The 24,833-nt window shown below is 46.9% G+C and overlaps 2 protein-coding genes across 5 annotated transcripts in view; one reads left to right on the forward strand and one right to left on the reverse strand.

Moving 5' to 3' along the window:
• JPH3 (junctophilin 3) overlaps positions 1-1,205 on the forward strand; it is a 54,923-nt gene extending 53,718 nt beyond the window's left edge. Inside the window, exon 5 of the mRNA XM_026092040.1 lies at positions 1,114-1,205. Within this exon, the coding sequence (XP_025947825.1) occupies positions 1,114-1,194 (81 nt within the window). The 3' untranslated portion in view covers positions 1,195-1,205. The remainder of the gene's footprint in view (positions 1-1,113) is intronic.
• A 490-nt stretch (positions 1,206-1,695) lies between these two features.
• KLHDC4 (kelch domain containing 4) overlaps positions 1,696-24,833 on the reverse strand; it is a 37,527-nt gene continuing 14,389 nt past the window's right edge. For 3 of the 4 annotated variants that reach the window (XM_026092018.1, XM_026092020.1, XM_026092019.1), the window contains 6 exons: positions 24,202-24,361; positions 16,805-16,886; positions 14,511-14,719; positions 12,721-13,123; positions 11,087-11,200; positions 9,680-10,289 (listed from right to left, as the gene is read on the reverse strand). In XM_026092018.1, coding sequence (XP_025947803.1) covers positions 10,114-10,289; positions 11,087-11,200; positions 12,721-13,123; positions 14,511-14,719; positions 16,805-16,886; positions 24,202-24,361 — 1,144 coding nt within the window. In that variant the 3' untranslated portion in view covers positions 9,680-10,113. Of the gene's footprint in view, positions 2,252-2,373; positions 2,474-3,229; positions 3,455-4,149; positions 4,261-4,402; positions 4,647-5,425; positions 5,582-7,530; positions 10,290-11,086; positions 11,201-12,720; positions 13,124-14,510; positions 14,720-16,804; positions 16,887-24,201; positions 24,362-24,833 lie in introns of those variants that run through there. The other variant, XM_026092017.1, reaches the window with a different exon arrangement.

A 24,833-nucleotide genomic window follows, 5' to 3' on the forward strand; every position in this document is an offset into this window, starting at 1 on the left:
ATTGGTGGAACGTTTTTCACACAGTTCCCAAGAGCTTAATTTGGTCCACATGAACCTCAGAAAGGATCATTAGAGCTTTCCCAAAACACTGCCCTAATGTAGACCACCATATGCTGGCCTTTTGCTGTTACCAGGGCACCTGTGCAAGTGATGTTTACTGAGAAATGTCCTTTGAAAACTCCTCCAAACCATCCCCAAACAACTGTATGATCCAATACAATCTTTTTTCCCCTTTTAGTTGACCACCCTGGGTAAGCAACTGATTCTGGTTATTCTTTTAAGGCCAGATTTCCTCTGTACATGATATGGGGGAATCCGTGCCCACCTGCTGTCTTAATAGATGGATCCAGTGTGTGCACATCTCTCCGGGCAACCTTGGTGTCTGYCTGCTGGAGCCAGCAGTCGCTGGGTCTGGAGCTCACATTGGGACTCGCATGCCATTTGTGCTAAGGCATCACAGCAAACAGAGGCTACCCCAATACTCGCTGGTATACATGTCTATTGAGGAAAATGAACAGAAAGCAACTGTCAAAATCGCTAAGAAAACCAGGAGTTCAACAGCTTTGCTCTCATTCCGGCATAAGAGGGACAGTGCTACCAGGGCTCCCATGAGCCCCGAGTGTGCATCAAGCTATGAGTCAGGGTGGGGAGGGAGCAAAGGAGCCCCTGGCAGAACCATTTCATTTCTGTTTGCGAAAGAGAAATGACAGGGATTTTGTCTGCCTTTGCCGAACCGGCCGGCTGCTTTAGTAGGACACTGTGCTTAGGCAAAAGGCAGCTGGGCTTAGGGGTGACCTGCCCATGGACACAGTAACGGAGGCAATAGATCTGGGTTTAGTCCCTGCTTCTGCTCTTTGCTCATCTGTAAGGGGGAGATCGTTATTCACACGTACCTCCCAAAGGCAGCAGCACGCAAAAATTCAGTAGCAATTACCAGATGATTGGGATCCTCGGCTGGAAGGTGCAAATCCGCCGTCTGGGGTCTGCTTGCCTGCGGACCTGCCTGCCCTGCCACATCGCAGACCCAGCACAGCTCCGACCCCTCTACGACAGTCGGCCATAGACAGACTTTCAGCATGTCTCGTAACTTCTCTCCTTCTCTTTCTCTTCCAGGGCTCGGCTCCCATTCTGGTAGTCATGGTGATCTTACTAAATATTGGAGTCGCCATTTTGTTTATTAACTTTTTCATCTAATTCAAGACTGTCTTGTTTGCAAAAATAACAGTTACATGTATGAATGGGGGAAAAAACCAAACAACAACAACAACAAAAAGGGAAAATCATAACTCGAACTGTCCTACGACAATTTCCAAGTCTTTTCACAGAAGAACAACAAATGATCGAGTCTCACTCACAGTTTGCCTTTTTTCCTGGGTAATGTTTTTTGGATTTTAGCCAAAATTCTTTGCTTGTATAACACTATGCTGTGTGGCATGGCAAAATGCTATCAACACTCTGCCCCCCCAACACTGGAAAGGATGAGAAGGGATCCCAACAAAATAAAACCTCATTTCCCTTCCCCTCACCCCCAAGAATATAATCATAACAACAGCAATGAACCCAAAACGGAGACTAGATGAGGGGATCATGGGGAGATTTTGTTTCAACTACGGGTCCTGGGATGCTCCAGGCTGAGTTTCCCAGGGAAATCCACAACAGCTTTAACGATCGAGTAAAAGGGAGAGACAAGTAAAATCAAGCAACTGGTACTTTTATTCCGTTCTCCCTTCACAAATGGAGAAAAGTTGCAGTGAGAAGGAGGAGAGAAGGCGCACAGGGACGGCATGAATCCCATCTAGATGCAAAAGATGGGAGAAGGGGAACAGGCCCCATTTTCTTACCTGGTTTCAAAAACAAAGAAGTGATTGGCATTTTGCTAAATCTGTTGGGGGCAGGGGGGACTAGGGAACACAAGGTGTGAGCTGTGGCCCCACCACCCTCCTGCCTTCATTCTTCCTCCCCAAGCTGCTCCCCCACATGGCGAGGCTGAAAACCACCAGGTGCCCTTTGTGTCCACAGTCAATTCTTTCTGGGTAAAAATTTGTACCCAGGCGCCCCCTCAAACACATGCAAGCATCCTCAGCGACATGAATTAAGTACCCACTGGTCACAGTGCTGCATTCTCCAACACATGAAGGGCAGCGCTACCTAAAGAGTTGAGCATCCCATCCCAAACACGTATGTGCACAGAGATGCCAGGGAGCTGTTTGGTGGGGAGGGACTGGGGCGAGAGGGCTCATTTCTGATCCACCTAAAATAAAATAAAACAAAACAAAACAAAATTAAATTAAATTGTTTTTAAAAAGGCATCTGGGGAGGAGCACTGGAGCATGTCCCAGAGAGGAGGGAGAGGGTGGTGGGTTTGTCTCTTACATCTTGCTGTGGACTGTTTCAGACATCATGCTTGGGCTCTGAGCATGTAGTATTTTGCACTTTGTAATGCAGGATGTATATTCCAGCTTCCAACATGTCCCTGTAAAAAAAAAAAAACAAAAACAAAAAAACAAACATCATTGGCAATGGCAGCCTCTAAGGATGTATTCTTTTCTTTTTTTTCTATGATGTCACTTAATTTGTTTGTTTATACCATCTTTGTAATATGCCTGCCTTGATTTTCTCCCCTCCCCTGTCCCCACTGATAATATGCATACTCATTAAAGATGCCGTATCCCTGTTCTGAGCTGTTATGGTCCCAATCACAAGAGTGTGGTCTTAGCTCAATTGCTTGGAAATGGCTGACATCCTGTTGCCTTTCGAAAACAACTGCACTGTTTCCTCCCTCCCCGTGGCCCGAGACCAGGCGCCGCAATCCCTCCCTGCCTTGGAGATCGGCTTTGCCGGTGACCCACCACCACCAGGTACAGTTCAAACAGTTACTACTCGTTTGGGATTTGGTACCTCCAGGGACCAACCTCCACCCTCAGCTCTACCCGCTGCAGCCCCGTTCAACGGGAGGTGGTGCGCGTGCGGCAGCAGCCCCAGGGTGGGATGTAGCCCCTATACAGGTATACCGGGGCGGCGGGGAGACTCCTCCTCAACATTTCACATACAGAGTTGTTGGGTGCAGCCCTGACTTGTGGACTCAGCTTTGCTTTGCTTCTGTTTTAGCTGTTTCTCTGCTACCTTTTCAGCAGATTTCTTATTACACTGCACTGGATTGCTATATTTTTAACCAGAAATAAACGAAAGATTAGAGCATGTGCCAGTTAAATTCAGTTCTTTTCCTTACATGGTCTTTCTCACTCCCTCTTGCAGTTTTTCTTCCTCCTTTTCTTTCCGTCTCTTTTCCAGCAGAGGGCTATGGGTGGATAGGGTAAACGATACTGAAGGCAGCGAGACCCCAGTAACTTTTCATTTCAGGAGYTGTCCATCATTTTGGTACCTCCTCATTTTTTCTGTTTTTTCCTTTCTGGTCCCTAGTCCTCTTTTTCACTCTTAAACGGTTGCTGCATACCTGAAACGAACCAAATAATGACATATTGTAAGTGCAGCCCTAGGAACTCATCCAGACTGACACGTGTTTTGTAAGTCTGGTTGCAACTCTTTGTAAAGACTCTCGAGAACAATTTTTGTACGTTCCAGCTAAGTGCATGACACAAAGGTCCCGCCAGGAGCAGGTTAAAGTAGTTGCGTGCAAACACAGTAYGATATTTAGATATGTATAAAACAGCACAAAAATGCCTATCATTATCAAATAAAAGTACTAGTGATTTCATGAGTAGCTTTTTCACACTGGTGACCGACGAGTTATTACTTGCTCTTGCCCATGTGCCAGCAATTGCATGTACAGACACAGCACATCTAATGCAATTCAAATTTTTCATCTCTTGGTTCCACTGGACAAAACCTCAGTCAAGCTGAGGTTTATTCAGCATGAAAGATAGCTGGAGATCAGTATTAATTGGTTCCCAAACCACATGTTTAAAAATAATAATTCCTTTATTAATCATGATGAGCTGAGCAATTTGTCTTAGTTCTAGACTTTTCACATCTGTTCAAGGCCAGAAATATTCTTGAGAAGTAGTCCAGAGAGAGAGGTAATTCAGTATATTTTCTTTTTCTTATGAGCCCTGGATTCCTGCATATCTACCTATGGCACATTAAAATGTCTATCACCATGGCATATAAATCAATGCAAATTGTCCATACCTGCTGTTTTGTGTCCACACAGACAGAATGTACGTGAACAGCTGAAGGTTTGTATCAAATTTCTTAGGCTGTGGCGGTATTTTTATGTTCGTACAGTGGAACATGCAGCACCTTAAACACGAGAAGGAGTTGGAGCTCAAGGAACCAGCCCACCCGAGCTGGCTCTCACACCATCGCAGTAAAATGCAGGAGCCTGGGGAACAGGCTGTGTCCCCCTCCCCAGGGAAGCACAGACCCTCCYGGCAGGCCTCACCTGCGCGAGCAATGGGCTGGCCTGACACTGCATCTTTCAGGAAGGCATGAAGAAAGGAATAAAAAATTTTCCACCTGCTTGCCCCAGGTCAGCTTTTCGCCAGCCTGTCTGCTGTCTGGTTTGCTTGCAGCCGAGACCTAGATCCTGCAAGAGCACTGGACCTCTCTCAGCCCAGGGCCTGATCTTTCAGAGATGAGCTCTTGCAGCATTCATTTACTTCGCAGGGAGTTATGAAGCCTCAGTGCTGCAAAAAAAAAAAAAAAAAAAAAAAAAAAAAATCAGACTGCAATGTCGGGGGTGGGGAGAAATGGCAGGAAAATAATGCCATACTGAAGATGAAGGGGTTTACTGAAACCCAAGGACTAACTACATGGCCTGAGAGGTTCTGGCAAGTTAAGGGAGGACATAAAAGCAGGAAGTTTTTAAAATTGTCTTGGGCTGAGGTTGGYTCCAGTGATTTGTGCTAAAGCAGAACAGAGGACAAACTGCATCCTGCCCATGCTGCACATTTTCGCTGCGAGTAAATTGCTTGCATGGAAGAAGGGCCTTGAAGATTCTTGACGTGGTGGCAGGTTTTCTCGTACAGGGAACTTGGTCAACCCCTCACACAGGCCCTAAATGAATTACATCAGTTGTGTTGTTGCCTATTACCAGTTTTCAAGGCAATGTGACGAGCTCCGCACTGAACCCAAGGCTTGAACYGTTGCTGGAGACAACGCTGAGTGTGGTAAGCATGGGACACATGCTCTTGAATAACAGACCCACCAAGACGACACTTCCCTCAGAGGCATTTCAGGCTCCTGCATTCCTTTATTGGTCTGTTCTGCCTTGTATTAACCCACCAGCACAAGCACCTAGCTTCGGCAGCATCACCAGCCTGTTTTTGCAGGATGTGCATAATCATCTCTCTACCACGCCAAGCCAGGGAAYCTCAACGGGCAATGAACCTCCCCTGTGGTTAACAAACAGTGCCCAAAGGTCTAAATACATGACTCAGAGACAGCATGAGCTGTGTCCCCTCACCTGAGGCATCTCCAAGGTCACACACCATGATGTCAGAGGGAACTTTAGAGATGTTGAGAGCTGCTGAGTGTTGCCCAACAGTTGTTGCTGGATGGATGGCTTGGACAYGCTGTGGTGAGTTGCACACTCCTACCTCACTGGGAGGTTTCAAATGGACTAATGAAAGATAAGCATACACRAGGTTCATATTAACGCACAGGCGTTATACACTCAACTACACTGCTATCTAATAGATTCACAATCCTTGTCATCTGCCTATTTGTTTAGTTACTTTAATCCCCCATTTGGGCACAGTATTAACAGCACCAATAGTCTAGCAAGACTCAGGGTCTTTTACAGACTCACTTGTTTTAACATGGTAAGAACACCAAAATCCCATTCCTTCCTTCCTGCGTAACAGCAGCTGCACCCCTCCTCAGCAGCAGCTGCATTTTGGTATTTTTGGTATCAGGAGTTGTGGTCTTGCTGGAAGGGAAAGCTGGGAGCACTACCCATGCAAGCAGCAGGAGCGCTGCTCCCCAGGCCCCTCGGTGGGGAGCATGCCTGAAAGCTCTCTTCTTGCTCGTCTATACCATTAAGTCATTGTGGGTTAGGGATGGAAGATGCTGCAGCTGTTGGGCCAACAGCTGTTCCCCAGCAGAAGCTAAAGCATTTGATATGCTCCCATTGCCATTCCCCATCCCTCCAAGGCCTGCTTTTGTACGAATGCATGTGTCCTTAGCCTTTCTATATTACTGACAGACACAGCCTGCTCAAGATTACATAGTATTGACTGGACCCACCAATGATACTGCTGCAGCAAGAAAGTAGTTTTACCAAAGCTTACAAATGGTGAATGAATCCAGATTCGCTCCAAGAGGAATGAGCGAGGACAAGATCAGTCCAGCGCATGCAGAGCACGACAAGCCTGACAAACGAGTGATTTGCCAGCAGAAGAGTTTGGGATTGGTTTATCTCCATAAGCCACCAGAGCAGGTAGGCCTCACTGGGGGGAGACCAGCAACTCAGCATGACTGCTAAGTCATCACTATTAGCAATATTCCAAGAAAAGATTGCTGGGACCGGTCTTTCCATCCACAAAGCGCATTTATCTCTTGGTCAACCAAATTACCCTGCTTGCTCTCTGATAAACTCCCTRGCAAGGTACATTTGCTTCCACACCGCAGTCACATTACAACAAAAACACAGACGTTGGGGAGAAACAATTCCATGGGTTATGAGTTAAGCTTGAGGTAGACATGAAACCACTAACCTTCTGCTGTGGCCTTTTTTTGTGTGGCCCCTAAAGTAAAATGTGTTTCAGCTGGCACTCTTTTATTCTCTTTTTTCTTTCCTAGCACTGCATGTAAACATGATAGAAAATGCAAATTTAGTGTGTTATTTACAGTGCAATTACAGTGTGTATGTGTGGCCTGAAAGAAAAGGAATTACTGAATATATTTTCCTCAGTGAGTAGAAAAGTTACCATCAACCTTTTCTTTCTTTTAGCTGAAAAAAAAGAATAACAGCTTGGTTGTTTCCAGGTATAATAACAAACTGAGAACTCTTTATGCTATATAAATGTTTACACACATTTAACCCTTTGCAAAGAGATGGGCAAAAGCAATGGTCTGATGGAAGCCAAAGGAATAATTGAATTTTATCTGGGTGTTCACACATTAAAAAAGCACAAGCTTTTCTGTGTTCATCTCAGACAGAAGAATAACTATTCTTATGACAGACACTGCTGGTGTTTCTGCTTCCTAGCTTTCCACTGAGTTCTAGCCCTGGTCTTACCCTTGGGTATTGTTTTGGGCAAGTCACTTCACCGATGTGTGTCTGCCTGCAAAATACCTGCCATCCTCRTTAAAGTACTTTTGGACCTAACACAAGAAAAACTACCATAGATCTGATTCGACATCACTGAATAGGCTTTAGTGGACGTTCAGCAACTTCTTAGAAGAGCCAGGCACCATTATGGTTTGGTATCGGTGTAATACAGCTTGCATTTCTTAAGATCAGGGCAGAGCTCCTCATGCTCTGACCTCCTCTGTAGCTGTAGGCGCTTAAAATAATAGTAATAATCAGGTGTTCCTGGCTGGTTTTCTGCCACAGAGAACACTTACCTTTTCTTAGAGGCTTCATTTACACAATCAACACGTGACAGCTTCCAAGGGTTCCACAGTTAGAGCAGCAAGAGACGGGTCCTGGTGTCCAGACGGATCCTCCAGCTGTCACTGGCTGTAYGGCTCGGAGGGAGAGCTGCAGTTGTTTTGTTTTTTCTGCCAAATGGTGGTTGTAGATGCACCAAAAATAATTTCTGCCTCAAGTCCAATAGCTGTAAATGCTCTAGTGAGAACGGACGCTATGTGGGTTTCAGTCCCCACGCAGGCTGTTCCAATTACAGTGCTAAGCCTTGTTTTGWCAGAGCTGACAATTAAGCCTCAATTTTGAGGCCAGGACAGTTTGCCATGGCAGCATGCTCCCATCATGCAACCTAAGCCAACCTAAGCAATTGGTGCCTCCTGAACCAGGCAGTATGACCAACGGCAGCCTCTGCTGGCTCATCCAAAACCCCAGCTAYGACAGAACTGAAGCAGCGGGTGCTGCTGATCCCAACTAACCTGAGCCACCCTATAACCCTGCTGTGCACCCCATTCAGCCCCATCTCACAGCAGAGCAATGACAGCCCTGGGAAGTCAGCAGCTCCTCTGCAACCCACTCCCAAAGCCTCGTCTGCCCCAGCCCGGCGAGGCAGGCAGTGCGTGCCCTGCRGGCGGCCGTGCGAATGCAGCTATGCTGCTTGCAGGAGCAGGACAGTTGGCCCATCCTGACTCACAGGTTCCCTGGAAGCATGTCACTTCCAGTCCATGCCTTCTGGAATCATAGTTAGCTTGGCACAAAACACAACTAGAACTACGTTCCAGAGCCCTTGATGAAAAGATAAAGGGAAAAAGCTCACACTATCACTGCATACCTTCCTGCTCATCTGATGCATCTGGTTCCCTTTTCCAACTGGCTCTCTCCTGGAGGGGAGACAATTTTTTCCTGTGGCTGTAGCACTGTTCAAAACAATCCTTCATCCTTGGCACTGCTGCAACCAGGTTTCAGCTTCGGGGAAAAAAACCTTTCAGTGTGTGTATCTGTATTTTAAATAATCAAAAAGCAAAAAATGATAAAGTAGATTTGGCAAAAAAGCCCAGGTTCCCCTCTCCGGCTGGGCCTCTGGAAGGGAGCCCTGTGCACAGATGCTGTGATTTTAAAACCACTGTTTTCAAACATCTGAAAAAAAACAGTCAGCAACTCAATGGCAGATTCCCCAAAGCTTTTCTTAGAAAGCCATGGATGTCATAAACACACACAAAGGATCAAATGTCAGCGAGATCAAGCATTGTAAACTAACCCAGGTGACAAGGCAACAAATGCTGTTAGTCAAGCAAGCACTGCAGACTCCTTCCTAAGTTATCAACAAATGCTTTGTTTTCACATCTCCCTGTTATTTTGCATGCAAGAAACCTTATCAAACATGTTTTTATCTTGAAAATTAAATCGCATGGGTAGCCTGCTCTATTTAATCTTTATTACATTCTAATTAGCCTTGCAGAACCTAGTACTGCTCTCCTGAGAGCTGATTCCCTCGTGAAGTCCCTGCCAAAACAATACCCATGGCACCCTCGATTTCTCTGCACAAGGACAGCCAGTGCCTTCTGGTGTCAACTCAAGTCATCACTCGTTTGCTGCAACAGACAYGCTTGTATCCCATCTGTTGTCCCTATGGGCTACCGCAACACTCTGCTGCAAAGAAAGCGATGCCTTGAGGAGAGGGGCTGTATCAGGGAGCAGGGGAAAAACATCCTTTGAGAGTGTCAGACCAGTCCCTCCTGACCTCAACACACCATCAGGTCTCAAGGTAGGACATTTCACCGGTAATAAAGGCTTCATTTGTAGGTCTACTGCTTTCTTGGCCAACACATGAAAAACTGAACTGGGGGCTTTGCAAAGCAAAGGGAAAACCTGATACATCTAATGCTAAAAAGGAAGAAACTTCTCCTGGTGTATGCATCAGGGGTTACAGCAGCTCTCACACAGACAAGGTGTGGGGATCCTTTTGTAAGGATCCCCAGGTTTCTCCAGGCAGTGCAGCAACATCTCAGAGCAGCTGGTGCATCTTACAACCACTGCCTGCACATTTGACAGAGGGGTAGTGACTCCTGTTCCACATGAGGAGCAAAGGAGAAAGAAAACCTCGGATGGGATTCACAGAGAAAACCAAGATGATGTAACCAAAGAAGTTTATTATAGAAACCCTTGGAGACAAGTTCTGGCCCCAGTCAGGGTGGAGAATTTGGGACTGGGAAACCATTGCAATGTGCAGTTTGTCTTCACTGACTCAAAACAGCTTTTGAAACAAAATATGACAGTATTGTACACTCAAGCCTCAACAGAACAAGTGCTTGGACAGCCATCATGTTCTCCTAGACCCTCCCACAASCTCTAGGGGATTAACAGCATATTCAGAGCATTAACCAAGTAGGCATATTGACATTGGTCAGCCCAGAGGCACTCGTATGGAGCAGGCAAGAGCCAGAGTACCAGAAAGCCTGCTGGTGGCACCAACTGCCTGGCACATCAGGCTGAGCTGCTTGGTTYGGTGGGGCTAACCAGTGCTCCCTGCATGTTTCTGCACTCACACAGAACATCCTCAACATCTAAACTGAATCTTCATAGAATGTCTTTGCCATGGCGTGTGCAACTTTCACCACTTTCTTCTCCTTGGCATCCAGGCCCATGTTGCTGCGGGCTAGTTTAATCCAATACTGCTCTGTCCTGGACAGATAGTCTGCTTGTTTCTCATCAGGCTGAACAGATGGGTGCTGCTCTTCTCCTAGTACACAATGGAAAGGAGACAGAAAGAGAGGTCACAAACAGCTAATGAAGGCAAGCTGCTCTCCCATGCGTCAGCCCGGCCAAGACTGCACTTCAGCTAATGTGTTTAAATGTAATAGCTTAAAAACCTATCAGTGGCCAAGGAGACTTCTCCTGTGCCCTGAGAAGTGTACTATTACAACTTTATTTCTGCTGAAAAAAAAATCAGCTGGCTGCCATCTAACTGCCTTTTCAAAATAAAAGGACAAAGGAAAACAAACAAACAAACAAACTCTTCCTTGATCCCAGCTTGAAAAATGTCTCTCATCCTATCTGTGCAGAGGTCACACATTGCTGTGACAGTCAACCTCAATTCTGCCATGCTGCACCCCTGAATGGGAAGTAGTGCTTTAATTACAGGGGCAAGCAAATTTCTAACCACAAATAAGGATGCATTTGGGTGACTGTTGGTAAGCTGCTTAAAGCCTTTGCACAGGATTCTTCGCCTAAAGACAATAAAGAACAAATTCCTCTTTCACATGAGGCTTGCCATAGATCGATATTAGTAAAAACACTATCATGCTATCCAAATTCTGCTGCCTTTGTATATTGAAAAATCCCAGCAAGCTCAAGTCACCATTAAAATAAGCTGGCTTGTGTTGCTAATTCAATGCAGGTGGGATTCCCAAATTCTGAAACCATGTTAAATTCAAAGGCAAGCCAATGAGGCCTTCCAGGCTGACAGCCAAACCAGCAGGTACTGCACCCAAAACCACTTTATATTAGTATGAAAAAAAAATTTATCTTAATCATTACCTTCCTCATCTTCACTCTCCTCTTCAGAGCTCTCCTCTTCCTCTTCCCCTCCCTCTGCACCTTCCATATCATCCTCTTCATCCGATTCCGACTCCTCCAGCCATTCTTGTGCTTCTGTGATGAGAAAAACAGATAAAAGAAATAAATAACAAACTGTTTCCCACTCTTACACCCAGACCTGTCATGAAGGAATTTCTCTCTCCTTAAACTCCTGGTTTCTGCCACTGACTTCCACCATGGATTCAAAATATTACCTAACTTCAAACAGCCYCAATTTCCTCATCTGTGACATGGGAATGGCCAAGGTTCACTCCCCTTTGGGCACAGTAATGGCAAGTGACTGGTTTGTAGKTTCAGTGTAAATCTGCAAGGACTGAAAACAAGTCCAAGCAGTTCAGACCTCAYCTTTGCTACAGGCTCCTTGGGTGACCACAGCAAATCGTATTGTCACTTGTGAAATGGCAGTAACAGCACCTAGGCAGTCCAGAGCCAGGCAGACAGGCATATGAAAAATTCATGAAGGCATTCAGATATTAAGATCATTAGGAGGGGAGGGCAGAAGGAGGGCATACAGAAAAACCTACAATAAAGAATCATTTATGGCTTTTCCATTCTGAGTACTGCCAGCTCACTGCACCTATGAGCCCCACTGCAACCTGTTTACACCACAGACCTCATTCACAGAGCTATTTTTACAGTGCTTGGAGCAGCTGTGACACGTTTCTTATTTAACTGCCTGCTGCCRCTGCGTGCAGAGCAAGACTCCCCTAGTCTGACTGTACCAGTCACATGAAGAAAGCTCTGGGGCAAGCACAGCAGCAACCTCTATGGAGCGATCAGAAAGAAAGTGCTCTTTCCCTCTGAGCAYAGCCCAATATTGCTTTGACAGCCCAATATCGCTTAGTCTACCAAGGCAGAGATTATCACTCAGGAACGAGGCTATTCCTTGATATTTCACTAAGATGAGYTGCCAGATCCTGGATCTTCAACTTCCAAGTCCAGAGAGCATCTCGTTTTCTCTCCTCTATTCTGCCCCTTACAGTGAGCCTTCAGGCACAGGGTAGGAAGCAGAGAAGATTTTCTAGATCCTGTACTGGCAGCTGTCCAAGAACTGTTCAGAGATTTGGGATGTCAGCATTTACCACACTTCTGCATTTCCCCTGCACTTTGCTCACTACACACTCTCTCCCAAGGCTTCTGTTAGTCTCTGGCTAAYGCCCGCATGCTCTGCGGTACCTGGACCCTCACCTCCCTGGGCACACATCCCTTTCCTCTGCTGAGTGGACAAGAGCATGGCACAGCAGGACTTCCCAGGCTATATCCTGCCACCAGCGAACAAAGACACTCTGTTCACATGTCTTGGTTTTCAAAGCAAACAGACCAGAGCTCACTCCCTACACTTGCAGCAAAGCCCTGGACTAGGCAGGCTTCTGCAGTGACAGTGACCATAAGACACCACATATCACAGATATTCCCAAGCTTCTTTCTGTCAAGAAAGCACCACTATTCAATGGCTCATTGTCACCCTTAGAGGAACTTCCCTAGGTTGTTTTCTAAAATACAGGACTGCTGGAAACCACACCCTAGTGGACACTATGTTAAAGGCACAGAGAGAGCCCACCACCAGAACTTACTTGGATCCATCTCCACTAAAACTTTCCATTCTTCCATTTTGTGCAGGTCAATGCTGTAGAGGTCACTGAGGGTGAACTGGCGATCGCCCACCTCAAACATTCCCCCATACACATAGAGAACTCCATGCTTCACGGCCAGCATGGCATTCGAACGTGGGCATGGTTCCACTTGTTGGCCCAAGGCTCCATCTTCCTCCTCCTCCTCCTCCGATTCAGACCTCTCTCTCTCTTCTGGAGGCCCAGAGATCACCTGCTTGATTGTCATGACAGTCCCATCTTCTGCCACTACCTCTTTGACTATCTCAACCGGGCCTTGTGGAGGTTGCTTCTCCATCTCATCTCCTGCCCCCTCTGCCTCAGCTTGTCTGCCACGTCTTCGTTTCYTCTTCTCCGACTTTGGTCCCTGTTAACAGGAAAAGGGAATAAYGTGAGACTGGGTGTGACTGTGTGCAGCTAACATGTACAGCAGCTAACAATGCTATGGATGCTACTGGGAGGGAGGTGGGAGAATTCAATTATTTTTCACTAGGATTGTAAATCTCAGGTGATAGGTGCAAGCTCCCACAAAGCATGAACTTCTACCAGCCAAAAAACAAAGGGCAGTGAAACCCAGGGAGAACCCACGGTGTGAAGCTACTGCTTCTGTTAATGGCAACATGGGCTGGAAAGAAGGAAAACAGCTCTTTTGCTCTCTGTCTTGCAGGCATGCATGYGCACACGCGCGCTTGCTCACACACACACACTCACACACACTCAGTCCACTAGTCTGTGGCAGGAGCAAAAGAAAATAACCCACCATTTTGTGAAAACAAAACAATTGCTGGGTGCTAAATTACAGTGCATTACCAGGAAGTACTCCAGGTCTTCAAAGTACTGTATGAAAGGGCTGGAAAACAGTTGGCTGGGAAGCCAGAAGCAAACACCTGAGTGGATGTTTGCCTGTTATTGTGTGATTGACTTCTCCTTTTTGAGAACAAAGCCAGAAACAGTGGAGGTGGAAAGAAGGAAGTTCAACCAGGTCATTTGCACCTCGCTTCCTACTTGAGAGCGGTTCAAACAAAGACAAAGATCTGAGGGCCATATTTCTGAAATGAGCCAAGGGTTAATATTTCATCTGTTCTAGCAGCTCATCTACAAGAGGAAAACCAGAGAGTTTTCTTGATCCCAATGCAACACAAGATCTTTTCACAGTAGCTTCTACCTAACTAGCACATGTCAAACTTACACATCTGACCTGGAGTTGGCCTCCAGTAAAACACCGTAACTATGTTTTCATGCTGCCTTGTTTCATTCTGCATTACACAACAGGGCGCATGAAGCCTGAGCCTGGGAAGGTGAGGGGGGGGTTTACCTCCTGAACCGTTCTCACTCTGTGCACAACTATCAGAGCTAAGAGGCTTCCTTTCTCCCCAGAAAGGTCAGAGTCTGCATCAAAYTGTGGGAATGGGACATGGAGAGCACAAGGAGCTATGCGACAGGGAAGAAGGGCAGCATAAAGCTAGAGAACTCAGTTGGTCTGGAAGCAAAAAAACACTACAACTGCACATTTCCACCTTCATGCCTATAGCCTTTCCCCCTCTCCACAATTATCTGGTCACAGACCAAAGCAGCAAYCACAACTGGTGGCTCAGCTTCTGGGGCACCCTGAGTTACTGGAGATACAGACTTGCTCCTGGGGAAGCCCACTGCAGGAAAGTTGCATGGGGCCCAAAAGGGCCCAGAAAAAGGACATGTTTCAGATGATTAGGGAGGATGAACTGAAGACATTTGTATTATATGCAAAACATGACCTTAAGCTGTCCAGGAAACCAGCGGTTTTTCCCCATATCGTAGAAATAAATATCATTGAAGAAGTCCCCTTCAATGCTCTCCTCCTCTTCCTCATCATGCACACCTCCAAACAGAAGGGAGCGGTTATTGGGACTGATCGCCACTGAGAAGCCAGACCTGGGAGTAGGTTTCACTCCAGAGGGGTTGAGCCGACTCCATGCCCACTTGTCTGTTAATGGATAAAAGGAAACATGAGCATCAGCGAAGGGGAACCTTGATCATTTTCAAATCTTCCAGGGCCCTTCAGTTCTCCAGCAATCTTTCCAAATATCTCAACAATCCATTTTGGACACTCTCAGAACTGCACTGTGCACCTTCAACAATAACATTAATAGAATCACTTGCATTTCCWCTTCAAGCACTCAGCTAATCTGTACATCCCTCYACCTGTAGAAACCAGCTGTGTCTTCAATAAAAGCAAATGCAGACAGCTATYTTCAGGGAGTGCTTTCTGAAGGAAGGAGATGGGCTTTTTAAAAGGTGTATGCACCTTTACAGCAGGGTGGAGTTCATAATGGGACTGATTCTAGCCTTAGAGTACCATGGAAAGGTACCCCGGTTACACCCATGGGGCCCACCCCACACCAGTTCCCTCCACAGGTCCCTTCTACTAGAGCACCTGATCTGCCAAGTTGCGCCATGGCCTTAACATCAAAAATAAGCACAAAGTCCATTGTAAGGAGGCCCAATCACACTTAAAAGGAGTACTTAATGGTGGGAGAAGGCTTGTGCCTGAAGCCCTCTACTTTTGCTCCAGACCCTTCTACTGTGGRTTTAGAGCAAATCCCTAAAATGCAGGTTGAGAGAAGCATATGCACTGGCTAGGAACTGCATGCTTCTGAAGGAACCACAATTTCAACAAAATAAACTATAAAAAGGACATAATGCAAGTAGGCTCTGGAATCCAGGCAATATATGTGACCAACCCTCCTTCCCAATTCCCTCTTCAGTACTGTCAGGTCTAAAGACATCAGTCACAATTTTAACATTTTAGAAATTCAGCTCAAAGAAGATTGCCCCATTCCCTGAGCCAAGGACAGAATACAATTCTCTCTTAAGGAAAGAGATGGCGGAATTCCTATTTCTGGGGACAATCACACATGGAGAAAAACAAACAAACAAAAAAACCCCACTGTTGGTAATTTCCCTGCATTAGGTAATCTCATGAGATCACTTCCCAGTCTTGTCTCTTAGAGTCTATAAATGAATGATCACAAACAGAGCTTGTCAGGAACAGGAATTTCCACAGTGTGGGAAATTCTGCAATCCCAAAGATTTTTTGTTGTGAAATAGAAGAGCAACAATCAAAATTTCCCAGAGAAGAGGAATTTTAAAATGTTGTTTTAATTCCCTCCTACACAAACACCAAAAAACCCCTAAACACCATTTCCTGTAATTTTTCTGAAGCTGCCTGAGCAGGCCAGAGCTCCTCACACAGTTATGCAAGGAGCCTGTAAATCCTCCACTCCATCTCAGTCTATCTCAGGATCAATGGGGAAGCGTCAGCGCAGACAAYGTTGTGAGCTAGGAGTGATTCTCCAACAAAAAGTACACCCAACCTTCCTCCAGCAGCACTGCCTGTTCCTCACAGAAGTTTCTAAACCAGCTCTATTCCCCCAGCTGTTTTACTGTGTCAGAGCCACCATCTAYCTCAGCTCTGAAATCAAGTCCCCTTGGACTGAAAACCATGGCTCTCCCTACAGCCTTCAGCTAACCAGCAAGCTTTGCTCGGCTAGGGGGACACTGCCTCAATCTTTTCAGGACTGCAAAATGCACAGGGAGAAGGGGACAGAACAGTTGTGGAGTCTACAGTCTACTGCAGACAAAAGCACCTTTTTCCCCCCGTTTCCCTTTACGGAGCACAGTGGTGAACACACATTCTGCTTGAGTATGTGATGGGGAAAGGCCTGTCTTCCTTCTCTAGCACACATAAGCAAAAAGGAAGACAAAATTCCTKTAGCACCCCTCTGCAACTGCTTTTTTCTTCACCCTAGCTCCCCTTTCTAAATTAGAGTCATGGTGCGCAAATGCWCTTAACTACTTCTGAGAAGGAAGAAATATTTAAATCAACTCATGTGCTATGCTTAGCCCCAAAGCAATACTCCAGGACATAGTGCTTTCGACTACTAGGGAAGACTTGTTCTAGGTTTTGGGTTCTTTGATCTGTTATCCAAAGGAGAGAGGGAACTTGTATTCACAATCCTGTAGCACCATCTCCAGCACAGCCCTCCTAGCTCCGATGGTAGTAGCCTACCTTCCTCCTTGCCTGAACCTTCAGTCTTCAGCAGGAACATATCTGTATGYAGCGTGCCCTTGTCAACATCTTTCTTAATCCTCTGCAAAGAAGGCAAAGACAGGCATGCTCAGTGAAACAGCTTCAATGGATCAAAATGCAGGGGGCTTGGGAAGTCACCCACCCCAGAATGGTGGTATGCGCCATTCTTAACTCACCACCCCACGGATTAGCCTAATCACAGCCTGAATCTGTACATTCCCACGCTGAAAAAGCCAGCACAGTAACTGCCTCCTGGGGGAAAGGAGAAAGCACACAGATCGCCACGCTGCTGTTCTGGAGCATCAGGCAGCTTCTCAATCGCAGCGTTCAAACCAGGGCTACATCCTGTGCTGAGCAGTGGTACAGGAGTTACTGAGCAACTGGAATGCCCCAGGAGGGAAGGGAACAAGCCAGAATGGACAATTGGAGGCTGCTGTCTCATGACCTTCAAGCACGCCTGGCTCAGCCCCGTCCTACAAGAGAGCAGTGGGAAATGCGTAACAAACCATAATTAACTTCTGCCTGTGACATTCCAGAGCCTCCCTCCACTCAGCGCTTGTTGGGGTGCGACACATACCCTGGGACTCGCAGCCATATGAAAACTGCAGGATGCAGTTTAAGGGCAGGAATTTTGGCATCCAGGGAAGAGAAGAAAATTGTCACAGGGAGAAAAACTGAATTTTTAGGGAAGGAAGGAAGGACGGGCAGCACCAAGGAAACAGGAGACCAAAGTCTCTGCCTTCTACTCTGCCACAGAGAGTATCAGGTGCTCCCAAAGGAGACATTTAACATCTGTGCCTCGACTCCTCTATCTGTGAAGAGAGCAGATACCCACTCCACGGAAGTGGCCCATGACTAACTTTCCATAGGGCTTGCAAGGCCCTCTGGGATTCTGCCCTCRAATGCCAAGCAGAAGCTCAGAGTGTCTGTGCAGTATCACTTGCAGGGCCCAAGCTTAACTACAGATCTGTGCTTAGCACACGCTCTTTCAGCCCCTGCCACCTCCCCATTTCCATCCCACTATAACAGGAGCAGAGGTGACAGTGCTCGCTCTTGACACCACAGCCCGTCTTTTTTAGCATTCAAGGCCCCAAGAAGCCTTAAGCAGTAGTTTTCTCTGTTGAACAGAAACAGAACAGAAGCCCCACTTCCACCCCTACTACAGGCAACAGCAAGACACCAGCAAGGGCAGGATCAAGCCTCAGTTGAGCTAATTAAATGCATCATTTTAAACGTGATTTTCCTCTGCTCCTTTCACTGTAAGGCCCTGTACTCCAGTGCTCATAGCAACATGCAGTATTTGAAAGCAGCACTATGCAACACCACCGTAGGAGGTCTTTTAATAATGTCATTATCCACCCATCCTTCATGCAGAGCTCCTACTTCCTTGTAATTCCCATCCTCCTGGGGGTGAAGGCATTGCTAGGCTGCGTAGCAGCTGCCAGGACGCAGGCAGTGGATCCCAGCAGAAGCTGGGGGGTGAGGCCAGCACGCAGGAAGGAGCAGGGCTCGGGTGCGCCTGGGAGCACACCACCACAGTGACAGCCTGTTCCTGCTGCACAGCCGTACCCAACCCAGCACCTTCCAGTTGACAGGTTCTGCTGCTGCAGGGTGTGTTGTGTTGTGCTGTTATTGCAGGGCCCAATATTCAACTCTTAGGAAAGAGAAAGGCAGAGAGGAAAGGGAAACAAAATGCGTTTGGAGCGCTGCACAACAAGGTTGTAACTTGAGTGATGCTGAAAAGGCCCAGGGAAAGCCGGTAACGAAGCACTGGAGGAAACAGGAGAACTCTGCTCTCAGTGCAGCAAAAGGGAAGCTTTTGCTAACTCAAGGACCGGGGTCTGCCCTTAGGGCTGTGCTGGAAAATTTTTTGCTTGTCTTCTTGCTCTCCACATGCACCTGTGCCTCCCTGCTATCACACTGAAAGACATACGCTCTGCAAGACAGGATGTCTATGATGGAGAAATCCTCTTTCGTGCTACCACTCCAAAGAGGTCAACAACTGTATTATTCTACCTACAGTCCCTGAGCAACCGAACCTCAGGCACACCAGGGACAGCGGACCTGTAGGAATGAACATCAGCAGCAGTCTTATCTTCTGAAGAAGGGGATATACAGTGATGACTCCTTCAGCCGCTGCCAGCTTTCCAGCAGAAGGAAAACAAGCAAGACGTGTTTCTGCATTGGTGAGAGGTTCTGAGGCATAGCTAGAGGAGCTGGTGTTGGAGACATCACAGCCTGAGGACCAGGAGCTCCCCACTTTGAACAGATCCTTGGGAGAGGGCTGCCAGGACAAGAAGGGAAAGAAACATTGCCATCAAGGAAAGGTGCTCTAAGTACCATGTATACTGGCATCCATAGCAGCAGCCTCCAAGTTCAAAGGGCTGTGAGTCACTGCACAGAGCAAGTAACACACTCCGGCAATGTCACACCTTGCTGTCCCTGTCGCACACATCCAGAGTAGCAGAAGTCATCAGCGAGCTGCAAGCTGGGCATGACTGAGCTACAGTAGCCCTTTTAGCCTCAGTCAAAAACCCTTTCAAGTCCCACCCAAGTAAACAGCTGTCAGGGATGGATGCAGGGGAGGGAGGGGCAGGGGGCTTCACACCTTATTTATAGCTTTGAAAACACCCCAACGATTGCAAAGTGCCTGCCTGCTCACCATACAGCAAAAGGTGTTTGCTTCCTCCCCGGTCCCAGGTGGGTTCCAGCTTGTCCTTAAATGCTAGATCCAGCACACATATGTATGTATAGAGGACACGCAGGGTGAAGGTGCAGAAGCACAACTGTCAAGCACAGTAAGATGAGCACTGTGTGCATGAAGGGGGAGGAAATAACATATACTGAGAGAGCTGCCGGCTTCAGTATCATACAAGCTGTGAGAAATAACTGCATTATTTTTCTCCTGAAAACCACACAGCTCCCTGTAGTAAATACACTGCGTATGCAACATGACAAAGCTTCTTGGGCTGAGAAAACCCCAATGAGGTGGAGTGGGAGTTAGTTATTTGTTGTCAAAGAGATGCCTGTTTTCTCTAACTCACTCTGGCTCCAAAGCAGACACTCTGCCAGCAAGCAGTGTGCTGCTGCTGGAGAGCAGAGAGCAATCGCCCCACACCCAGCACACCTACTTGCCCTAAGCAAATCGCCCCATCCATAGCAAGGGGCTCTTGTTCCTACCTGTCCTTCTTGCCTTGAAGTTCCAGATGTTTGCTTTCAAGCTCAAAACTCACTTGGACATCCACAGTCTATCATTTGCACATACAGATAAATTAGCAAGTTAGAAGAGCTTTGCAGATATTAACTAAAAAACTCTAGCTCCAGTGACAGACAGCAACAGACATGTTTATCATCTGTCAAATGGCAAGGAAACCGAGGCACGGAGAGCTGTTCTCAAGAGGAACAGGACTGCCATGATTCCCCACTTAGAACTGCCAAATGCGCTTAATAAAAGAGATCAACAGGGGCCAAACATATCCAATTAACAGAAGCCCTTAGCAGGTAGAACCGCAGAGCAAACCTTTCCCGCACGGCCCTGCGATTCAGGCAAACACTACAGCCCTGCCGCAAGCAATCTCCCAGCAAAATCCCCCTCAGTGTTGGAAAACTCACTGCTAAGAAATACACGCTAGTTTACTTTGGCATCCAAAAGCCTCACACACGTAGCGCTGGCCCTCCCTGGGCTTACAGTCTGCGTCCACCTGCAAGGTAGAGCAGCGCGAGCCTCCGACAGCTCCCCGCTGCATTCGGCGCTCCAGTCAGGCACATCGCGCTCACGTTGCCTAGCAATGGAGAGGTCTCATTGCTTTATACAGCCAAAAATGCAGCTTGCTGCAGCGAGCCCCATCCCCAGCATGAGAAATGGGTGAGGGCATGTTTAAGATCAGCAGGAGAGCAAGTCTGAGCTCCTTGCAGGCTTCTGAGGGACGTTCAGGCAGAGCTGACAACATCCCCTTCTGCAGAGGATAGCAGAAGTTACCGTTATCATTTCTAGGCTGAACATGAAACAGAAGAACACAGGGACACCACCATGCTAAGAATCACGCATTTGAAAATATCCAGCATGTTATTGTCAAGTTGTGCACCAACATCTCATGTTAGTCACGCTCAGGATTGTAAAGCTCAGATTTACTTCTTCACCATTTGCACCCTGGCTGTTCACCACCTGAATTTCATCATCCTAAGTCAGCAATGTCTAGCGGCTGGCGCAGGCAAACGCATGTCCGGGTACCAGGGCTCTCGCCCTGGCTCTGTCCACAAATTCCTGGAGGGCCTTAGACAAGTCACTTGATCTTTTCTGCCTTCATTCAGCCATGAAAGAGGCTCTGTCAATTCAGGTTTCCCTTAGGATTACAAAAGCAGCTCAGCTGAGCCCTCAGACTGAAACAACCATCTTCAGGTCACATGCAGGGGAATTTAACAACATGGACGAACAGACGTTGCTGAAAGTGACCCTCCACGCTCAGTTCTGCATGTGATTGCAGCAAACCAAAGCACAGACCAAACCTCCTCCCTCTCTTCTGCCTTCCCAGCTCCCGGTGCCTGCTGATTAGACTGAAGACAGCAAGATGGATCACTTGACCAGGAAACGTCTCTGGCTGCAAGCCGATATTGCTGCTCAGGCTTTATGGAGCACTAGCAGCCAGCCTGGTACAAAGATACCTAGAATCCCACCTGTAACTATGAATCTCCTGCGCTTACATCTCTTTTTGCCCTAGACAGTGTGCATTATACCACCACAGGGCACAGCTATTCGGGTACAGTACTTCAAAGCACATCCACAAGGGCTAAGGAGACGGTAGGACATAACGCAACAGAACAGCCCATTGCAGGAAAGCAGCCCTGCGACTGCGCAATCTCCTCCAGCAACGGGATGGCCACATCATGCCCTGATATTAAAACAGAGCAGGGATTATGCTTTCCACCCCTCTTCTCTCCAGACCAATTCACACCACAGGCACTCGGTGCATGCCAGCACAGAGCAGGTCTGGTTTCAGGAGGCCTCCACGAAAATCTGCACGCTTTTTACAGCACATGCAACTTAGTGCTGCCTCTCATTGAAAGAGAAGCCTCTACATGAGGTGCTGAACGGTGCTTTGCTTGGACACCTGCCTGTTTACATATGGCGGAGCCCAAAGTTGTCTTTGTAACACTCCTCATTGTAGCATCTGCCTCTCTAATGGAGACAAGGAGCAGGTCTTTCATTGAACCTGCCCAACTCCATTTTTGTTTTCCTCTACCACTTACCTGTTGTTTCTCCCAAGAGCACCTCACCAATGCCTCTGTGGGCTGTATGCAAGTTTATAAACTAAAAAGCTCAGCTCCATAATCACCCATAAGCAGAGAGACAAAGAGAATTAAATAATCACTCATTAATGAAATTGTACTTTTCCTAGAGGGCCTAAATCTTGCTGAATAAGTTTTCAGGACCACTCTAAAAATTTGTCACCCTTGCATCTCAAGAAAGCTGCACAGAAAATTCTGTCCAGTGCTTTGGTCAGTTTGCAGCTGGGACGAACCACTCCTGCCTGAAAACGCACTTATGCTGCAGAAGACACAAGCAAAGCCTCGGCTGGGAACGGCACATCGGAAAGCAGCAGACTCAGCTCTCTATATCACAAAGAGAGTAAATTCATAACTGCCAAAACATCAGGCCTGGGCCTGAGAGTCCAGAACAGGAGTGGCTATTTTAATCTAAAAGCTGTTCCGAGTTGGAGAGGAACCGCACCCAGCTCTTAGGCTTGCTCAGTGCCCTGCATAAAGGCTGAGGGCTTGTTTGTCACAGCAAAAGGCTGAGGGCAGTCTTGCATTCTCCTGTCCCTTCTACTTCTCTTTTAATACCCCAGAGCAACCCCGAGCAGTGCAACAGAGCGCACCCTGCTTAAGTGGAATAGAACCAACTGCAAACATGCATCAACTTCTGTATTTCCACAGGCCACAGTGTGCACCTGAAAGCCAGGCGCTTTCTGCAGCATGAGATCCACATCTTGCATGCAGCCTTCTCCCACCCTCAAGAGTGAGGGAGCAGGACAGAGCGAGGAGCAGGACAAAGCCCATTCAGGTAGAAAATCCTCTGTATTGTTACTGCTGTTTAACCAAATGCACATCTGAGGAGACAGAGCCCTCAGCACAGGCCGTGAGGAGGCACAAATGCTTCTAAATATACAGGCAATCTTCTCTCTCCTTTCCCTCCTTTTCTTCTTTGTTCATTTATTCAGATCAGAAGAACAACGCGTCCTCCTCCCCCAGTGACACGCTGCTGGAAGCAATGCCTCTCCACTGAGACAGTAGCAGCAGGATCCGGGTCTTCTGTCTGCATTCGCAACATTAAAAGCTTTTGCAGGAGCCTTTTGCTCAATGAAATATTTACTTCCTCCCTCCCAGCATGGAGACAGGGATACTTGGTCAATGAGGACATATGGTCTAAAGGGCTATCCAGTATAAATTACCATGACTAAAAAAGCAAGAAGCAGAGCAGAGGAAGCCTGGTGCTCATCAAAAGTCATTTTTTGCTTATTGAATTTGCTAACTGGTGCTGCTTCCTTAACCCTTTCAGTGATGCAGGAAAATGCAAGTTTTCTGGCAACTGCTGCTTTTAAGCTGCAAGTGCTGGAACGTGGCCCAGTAATTTCTGAAAATGCTTTAAGCTGGCAATAACCATCACTGTTGCCATCACAGTTGCTCATTCCTGCCTCCATGATGTCACCTCCTTATGTCAGACTAAATTAGCAGGGAAAGTATTCCTTTTAACCCATTTTAAACCAATATTAGTTTTAACCAAAATACTCATTTTAACCATTGAATTTTAAATCATTTTAACCAAGATCAGCTCCTTGATCACCACACAACTGCATGAACATTTGGGTCAGCACAAAGGGATAATCAGAGGGCAAGAAGCCTCTTCTGGTAGCAATACGGGTTCACAGCAGCCTGAGCCCTCCTGCACAGGAACAATCCAAGGGCACAGTTCCACAGTCGCTTCCAGCTGGCACATCCACAGGCTAACATGGAAAGGGCACTTTGGTTACCAGTGTTTTCTGGACATCTGGCAGCTGCCTGACACACAGAAACTATTACATTGTCAGTCAGAGCAGCAGGCAGTTATGTGATGAGATTGTCAGACCTTGCACTGGAGACAAGGTTTGCGTAACTGGGCACATGGAAGTAGCAGAGCAGAGATTTCAATTTTACTTTCCCAAACTCTAAGCACTTTGGCCTCTCCAAGCAGCTAAAACATAGGACCCCACAACTGACACAGGTCAGGACCATCACACTGGTCTTACTTAGACGATTTGAGTTTTTCACCGTAGCCCTTTAGTTTTTCTTCACAAACTATTCTGTTTGGCATCCAGGAAATACATTAGCTTACCACCTACCTGTTTGGAGTAGCCCCCATAGATGATTATGCTGCCCTCAGGAGTGGTCGCCATTTGACATCCAGATCTCGGAGCAGGCCCAATCCCAGAAGGAGCCAGCTTGCTCCACGTGAAGGAATCCAGGTTGAAGGCATACACATCGTTGTAATAGATGTAATCTCTAGGGAGAGCAAATTGGCACACCACAGGTTTTCACAATGGTTGACATTTAGGATGGGATAAAACACTGCTTCAGGAACAGCACCAGGAAATGGTGCAACACTTTACTGAACTCCTTGCATTTATGGCCTTTCTCCCTCTGTAGCCATAGCAATGTGCAGTCTAAGATTTGCTGGGGTGAAGGTTACCATTGTGGTACAACAATATGCATTTGACAAAGATGCTTTAATCAAGACACCCCCAGTTTTTTTGTGTTTTTTTAATCTGTTATTCCTTACTACAATAGAAGTTTCACCAACTCTCTCCAGGAAACACAGTTCCAGGTAATTTAAACCAGAACACAAAAGATCAAAATAGATTAGGGCTATGTCTGTCTAAGGAAAAAAAAACAAAAAAACAAAAAAACATACTTGTGCTCTCTTTCAGCTAGCCAACTTACATACAGAAAGCTCTGCACAGGCTAAACTCCCTAG

The sequence above is a fragment of the Apteryx rowi genome, unplaced genomic scaffold (assembly GCF_003343035.1).
Source record: "Apteryx rowi isolate R43461 unplaced genomic scaffold, aptRow1 scaffold_94, whole genome shotgun sequence".
NCBI lineage: Eukaryota > Metazoa > Chordata > Aves > Apterygiformes > Apterygidae > Apteryx > Apteryx rowi.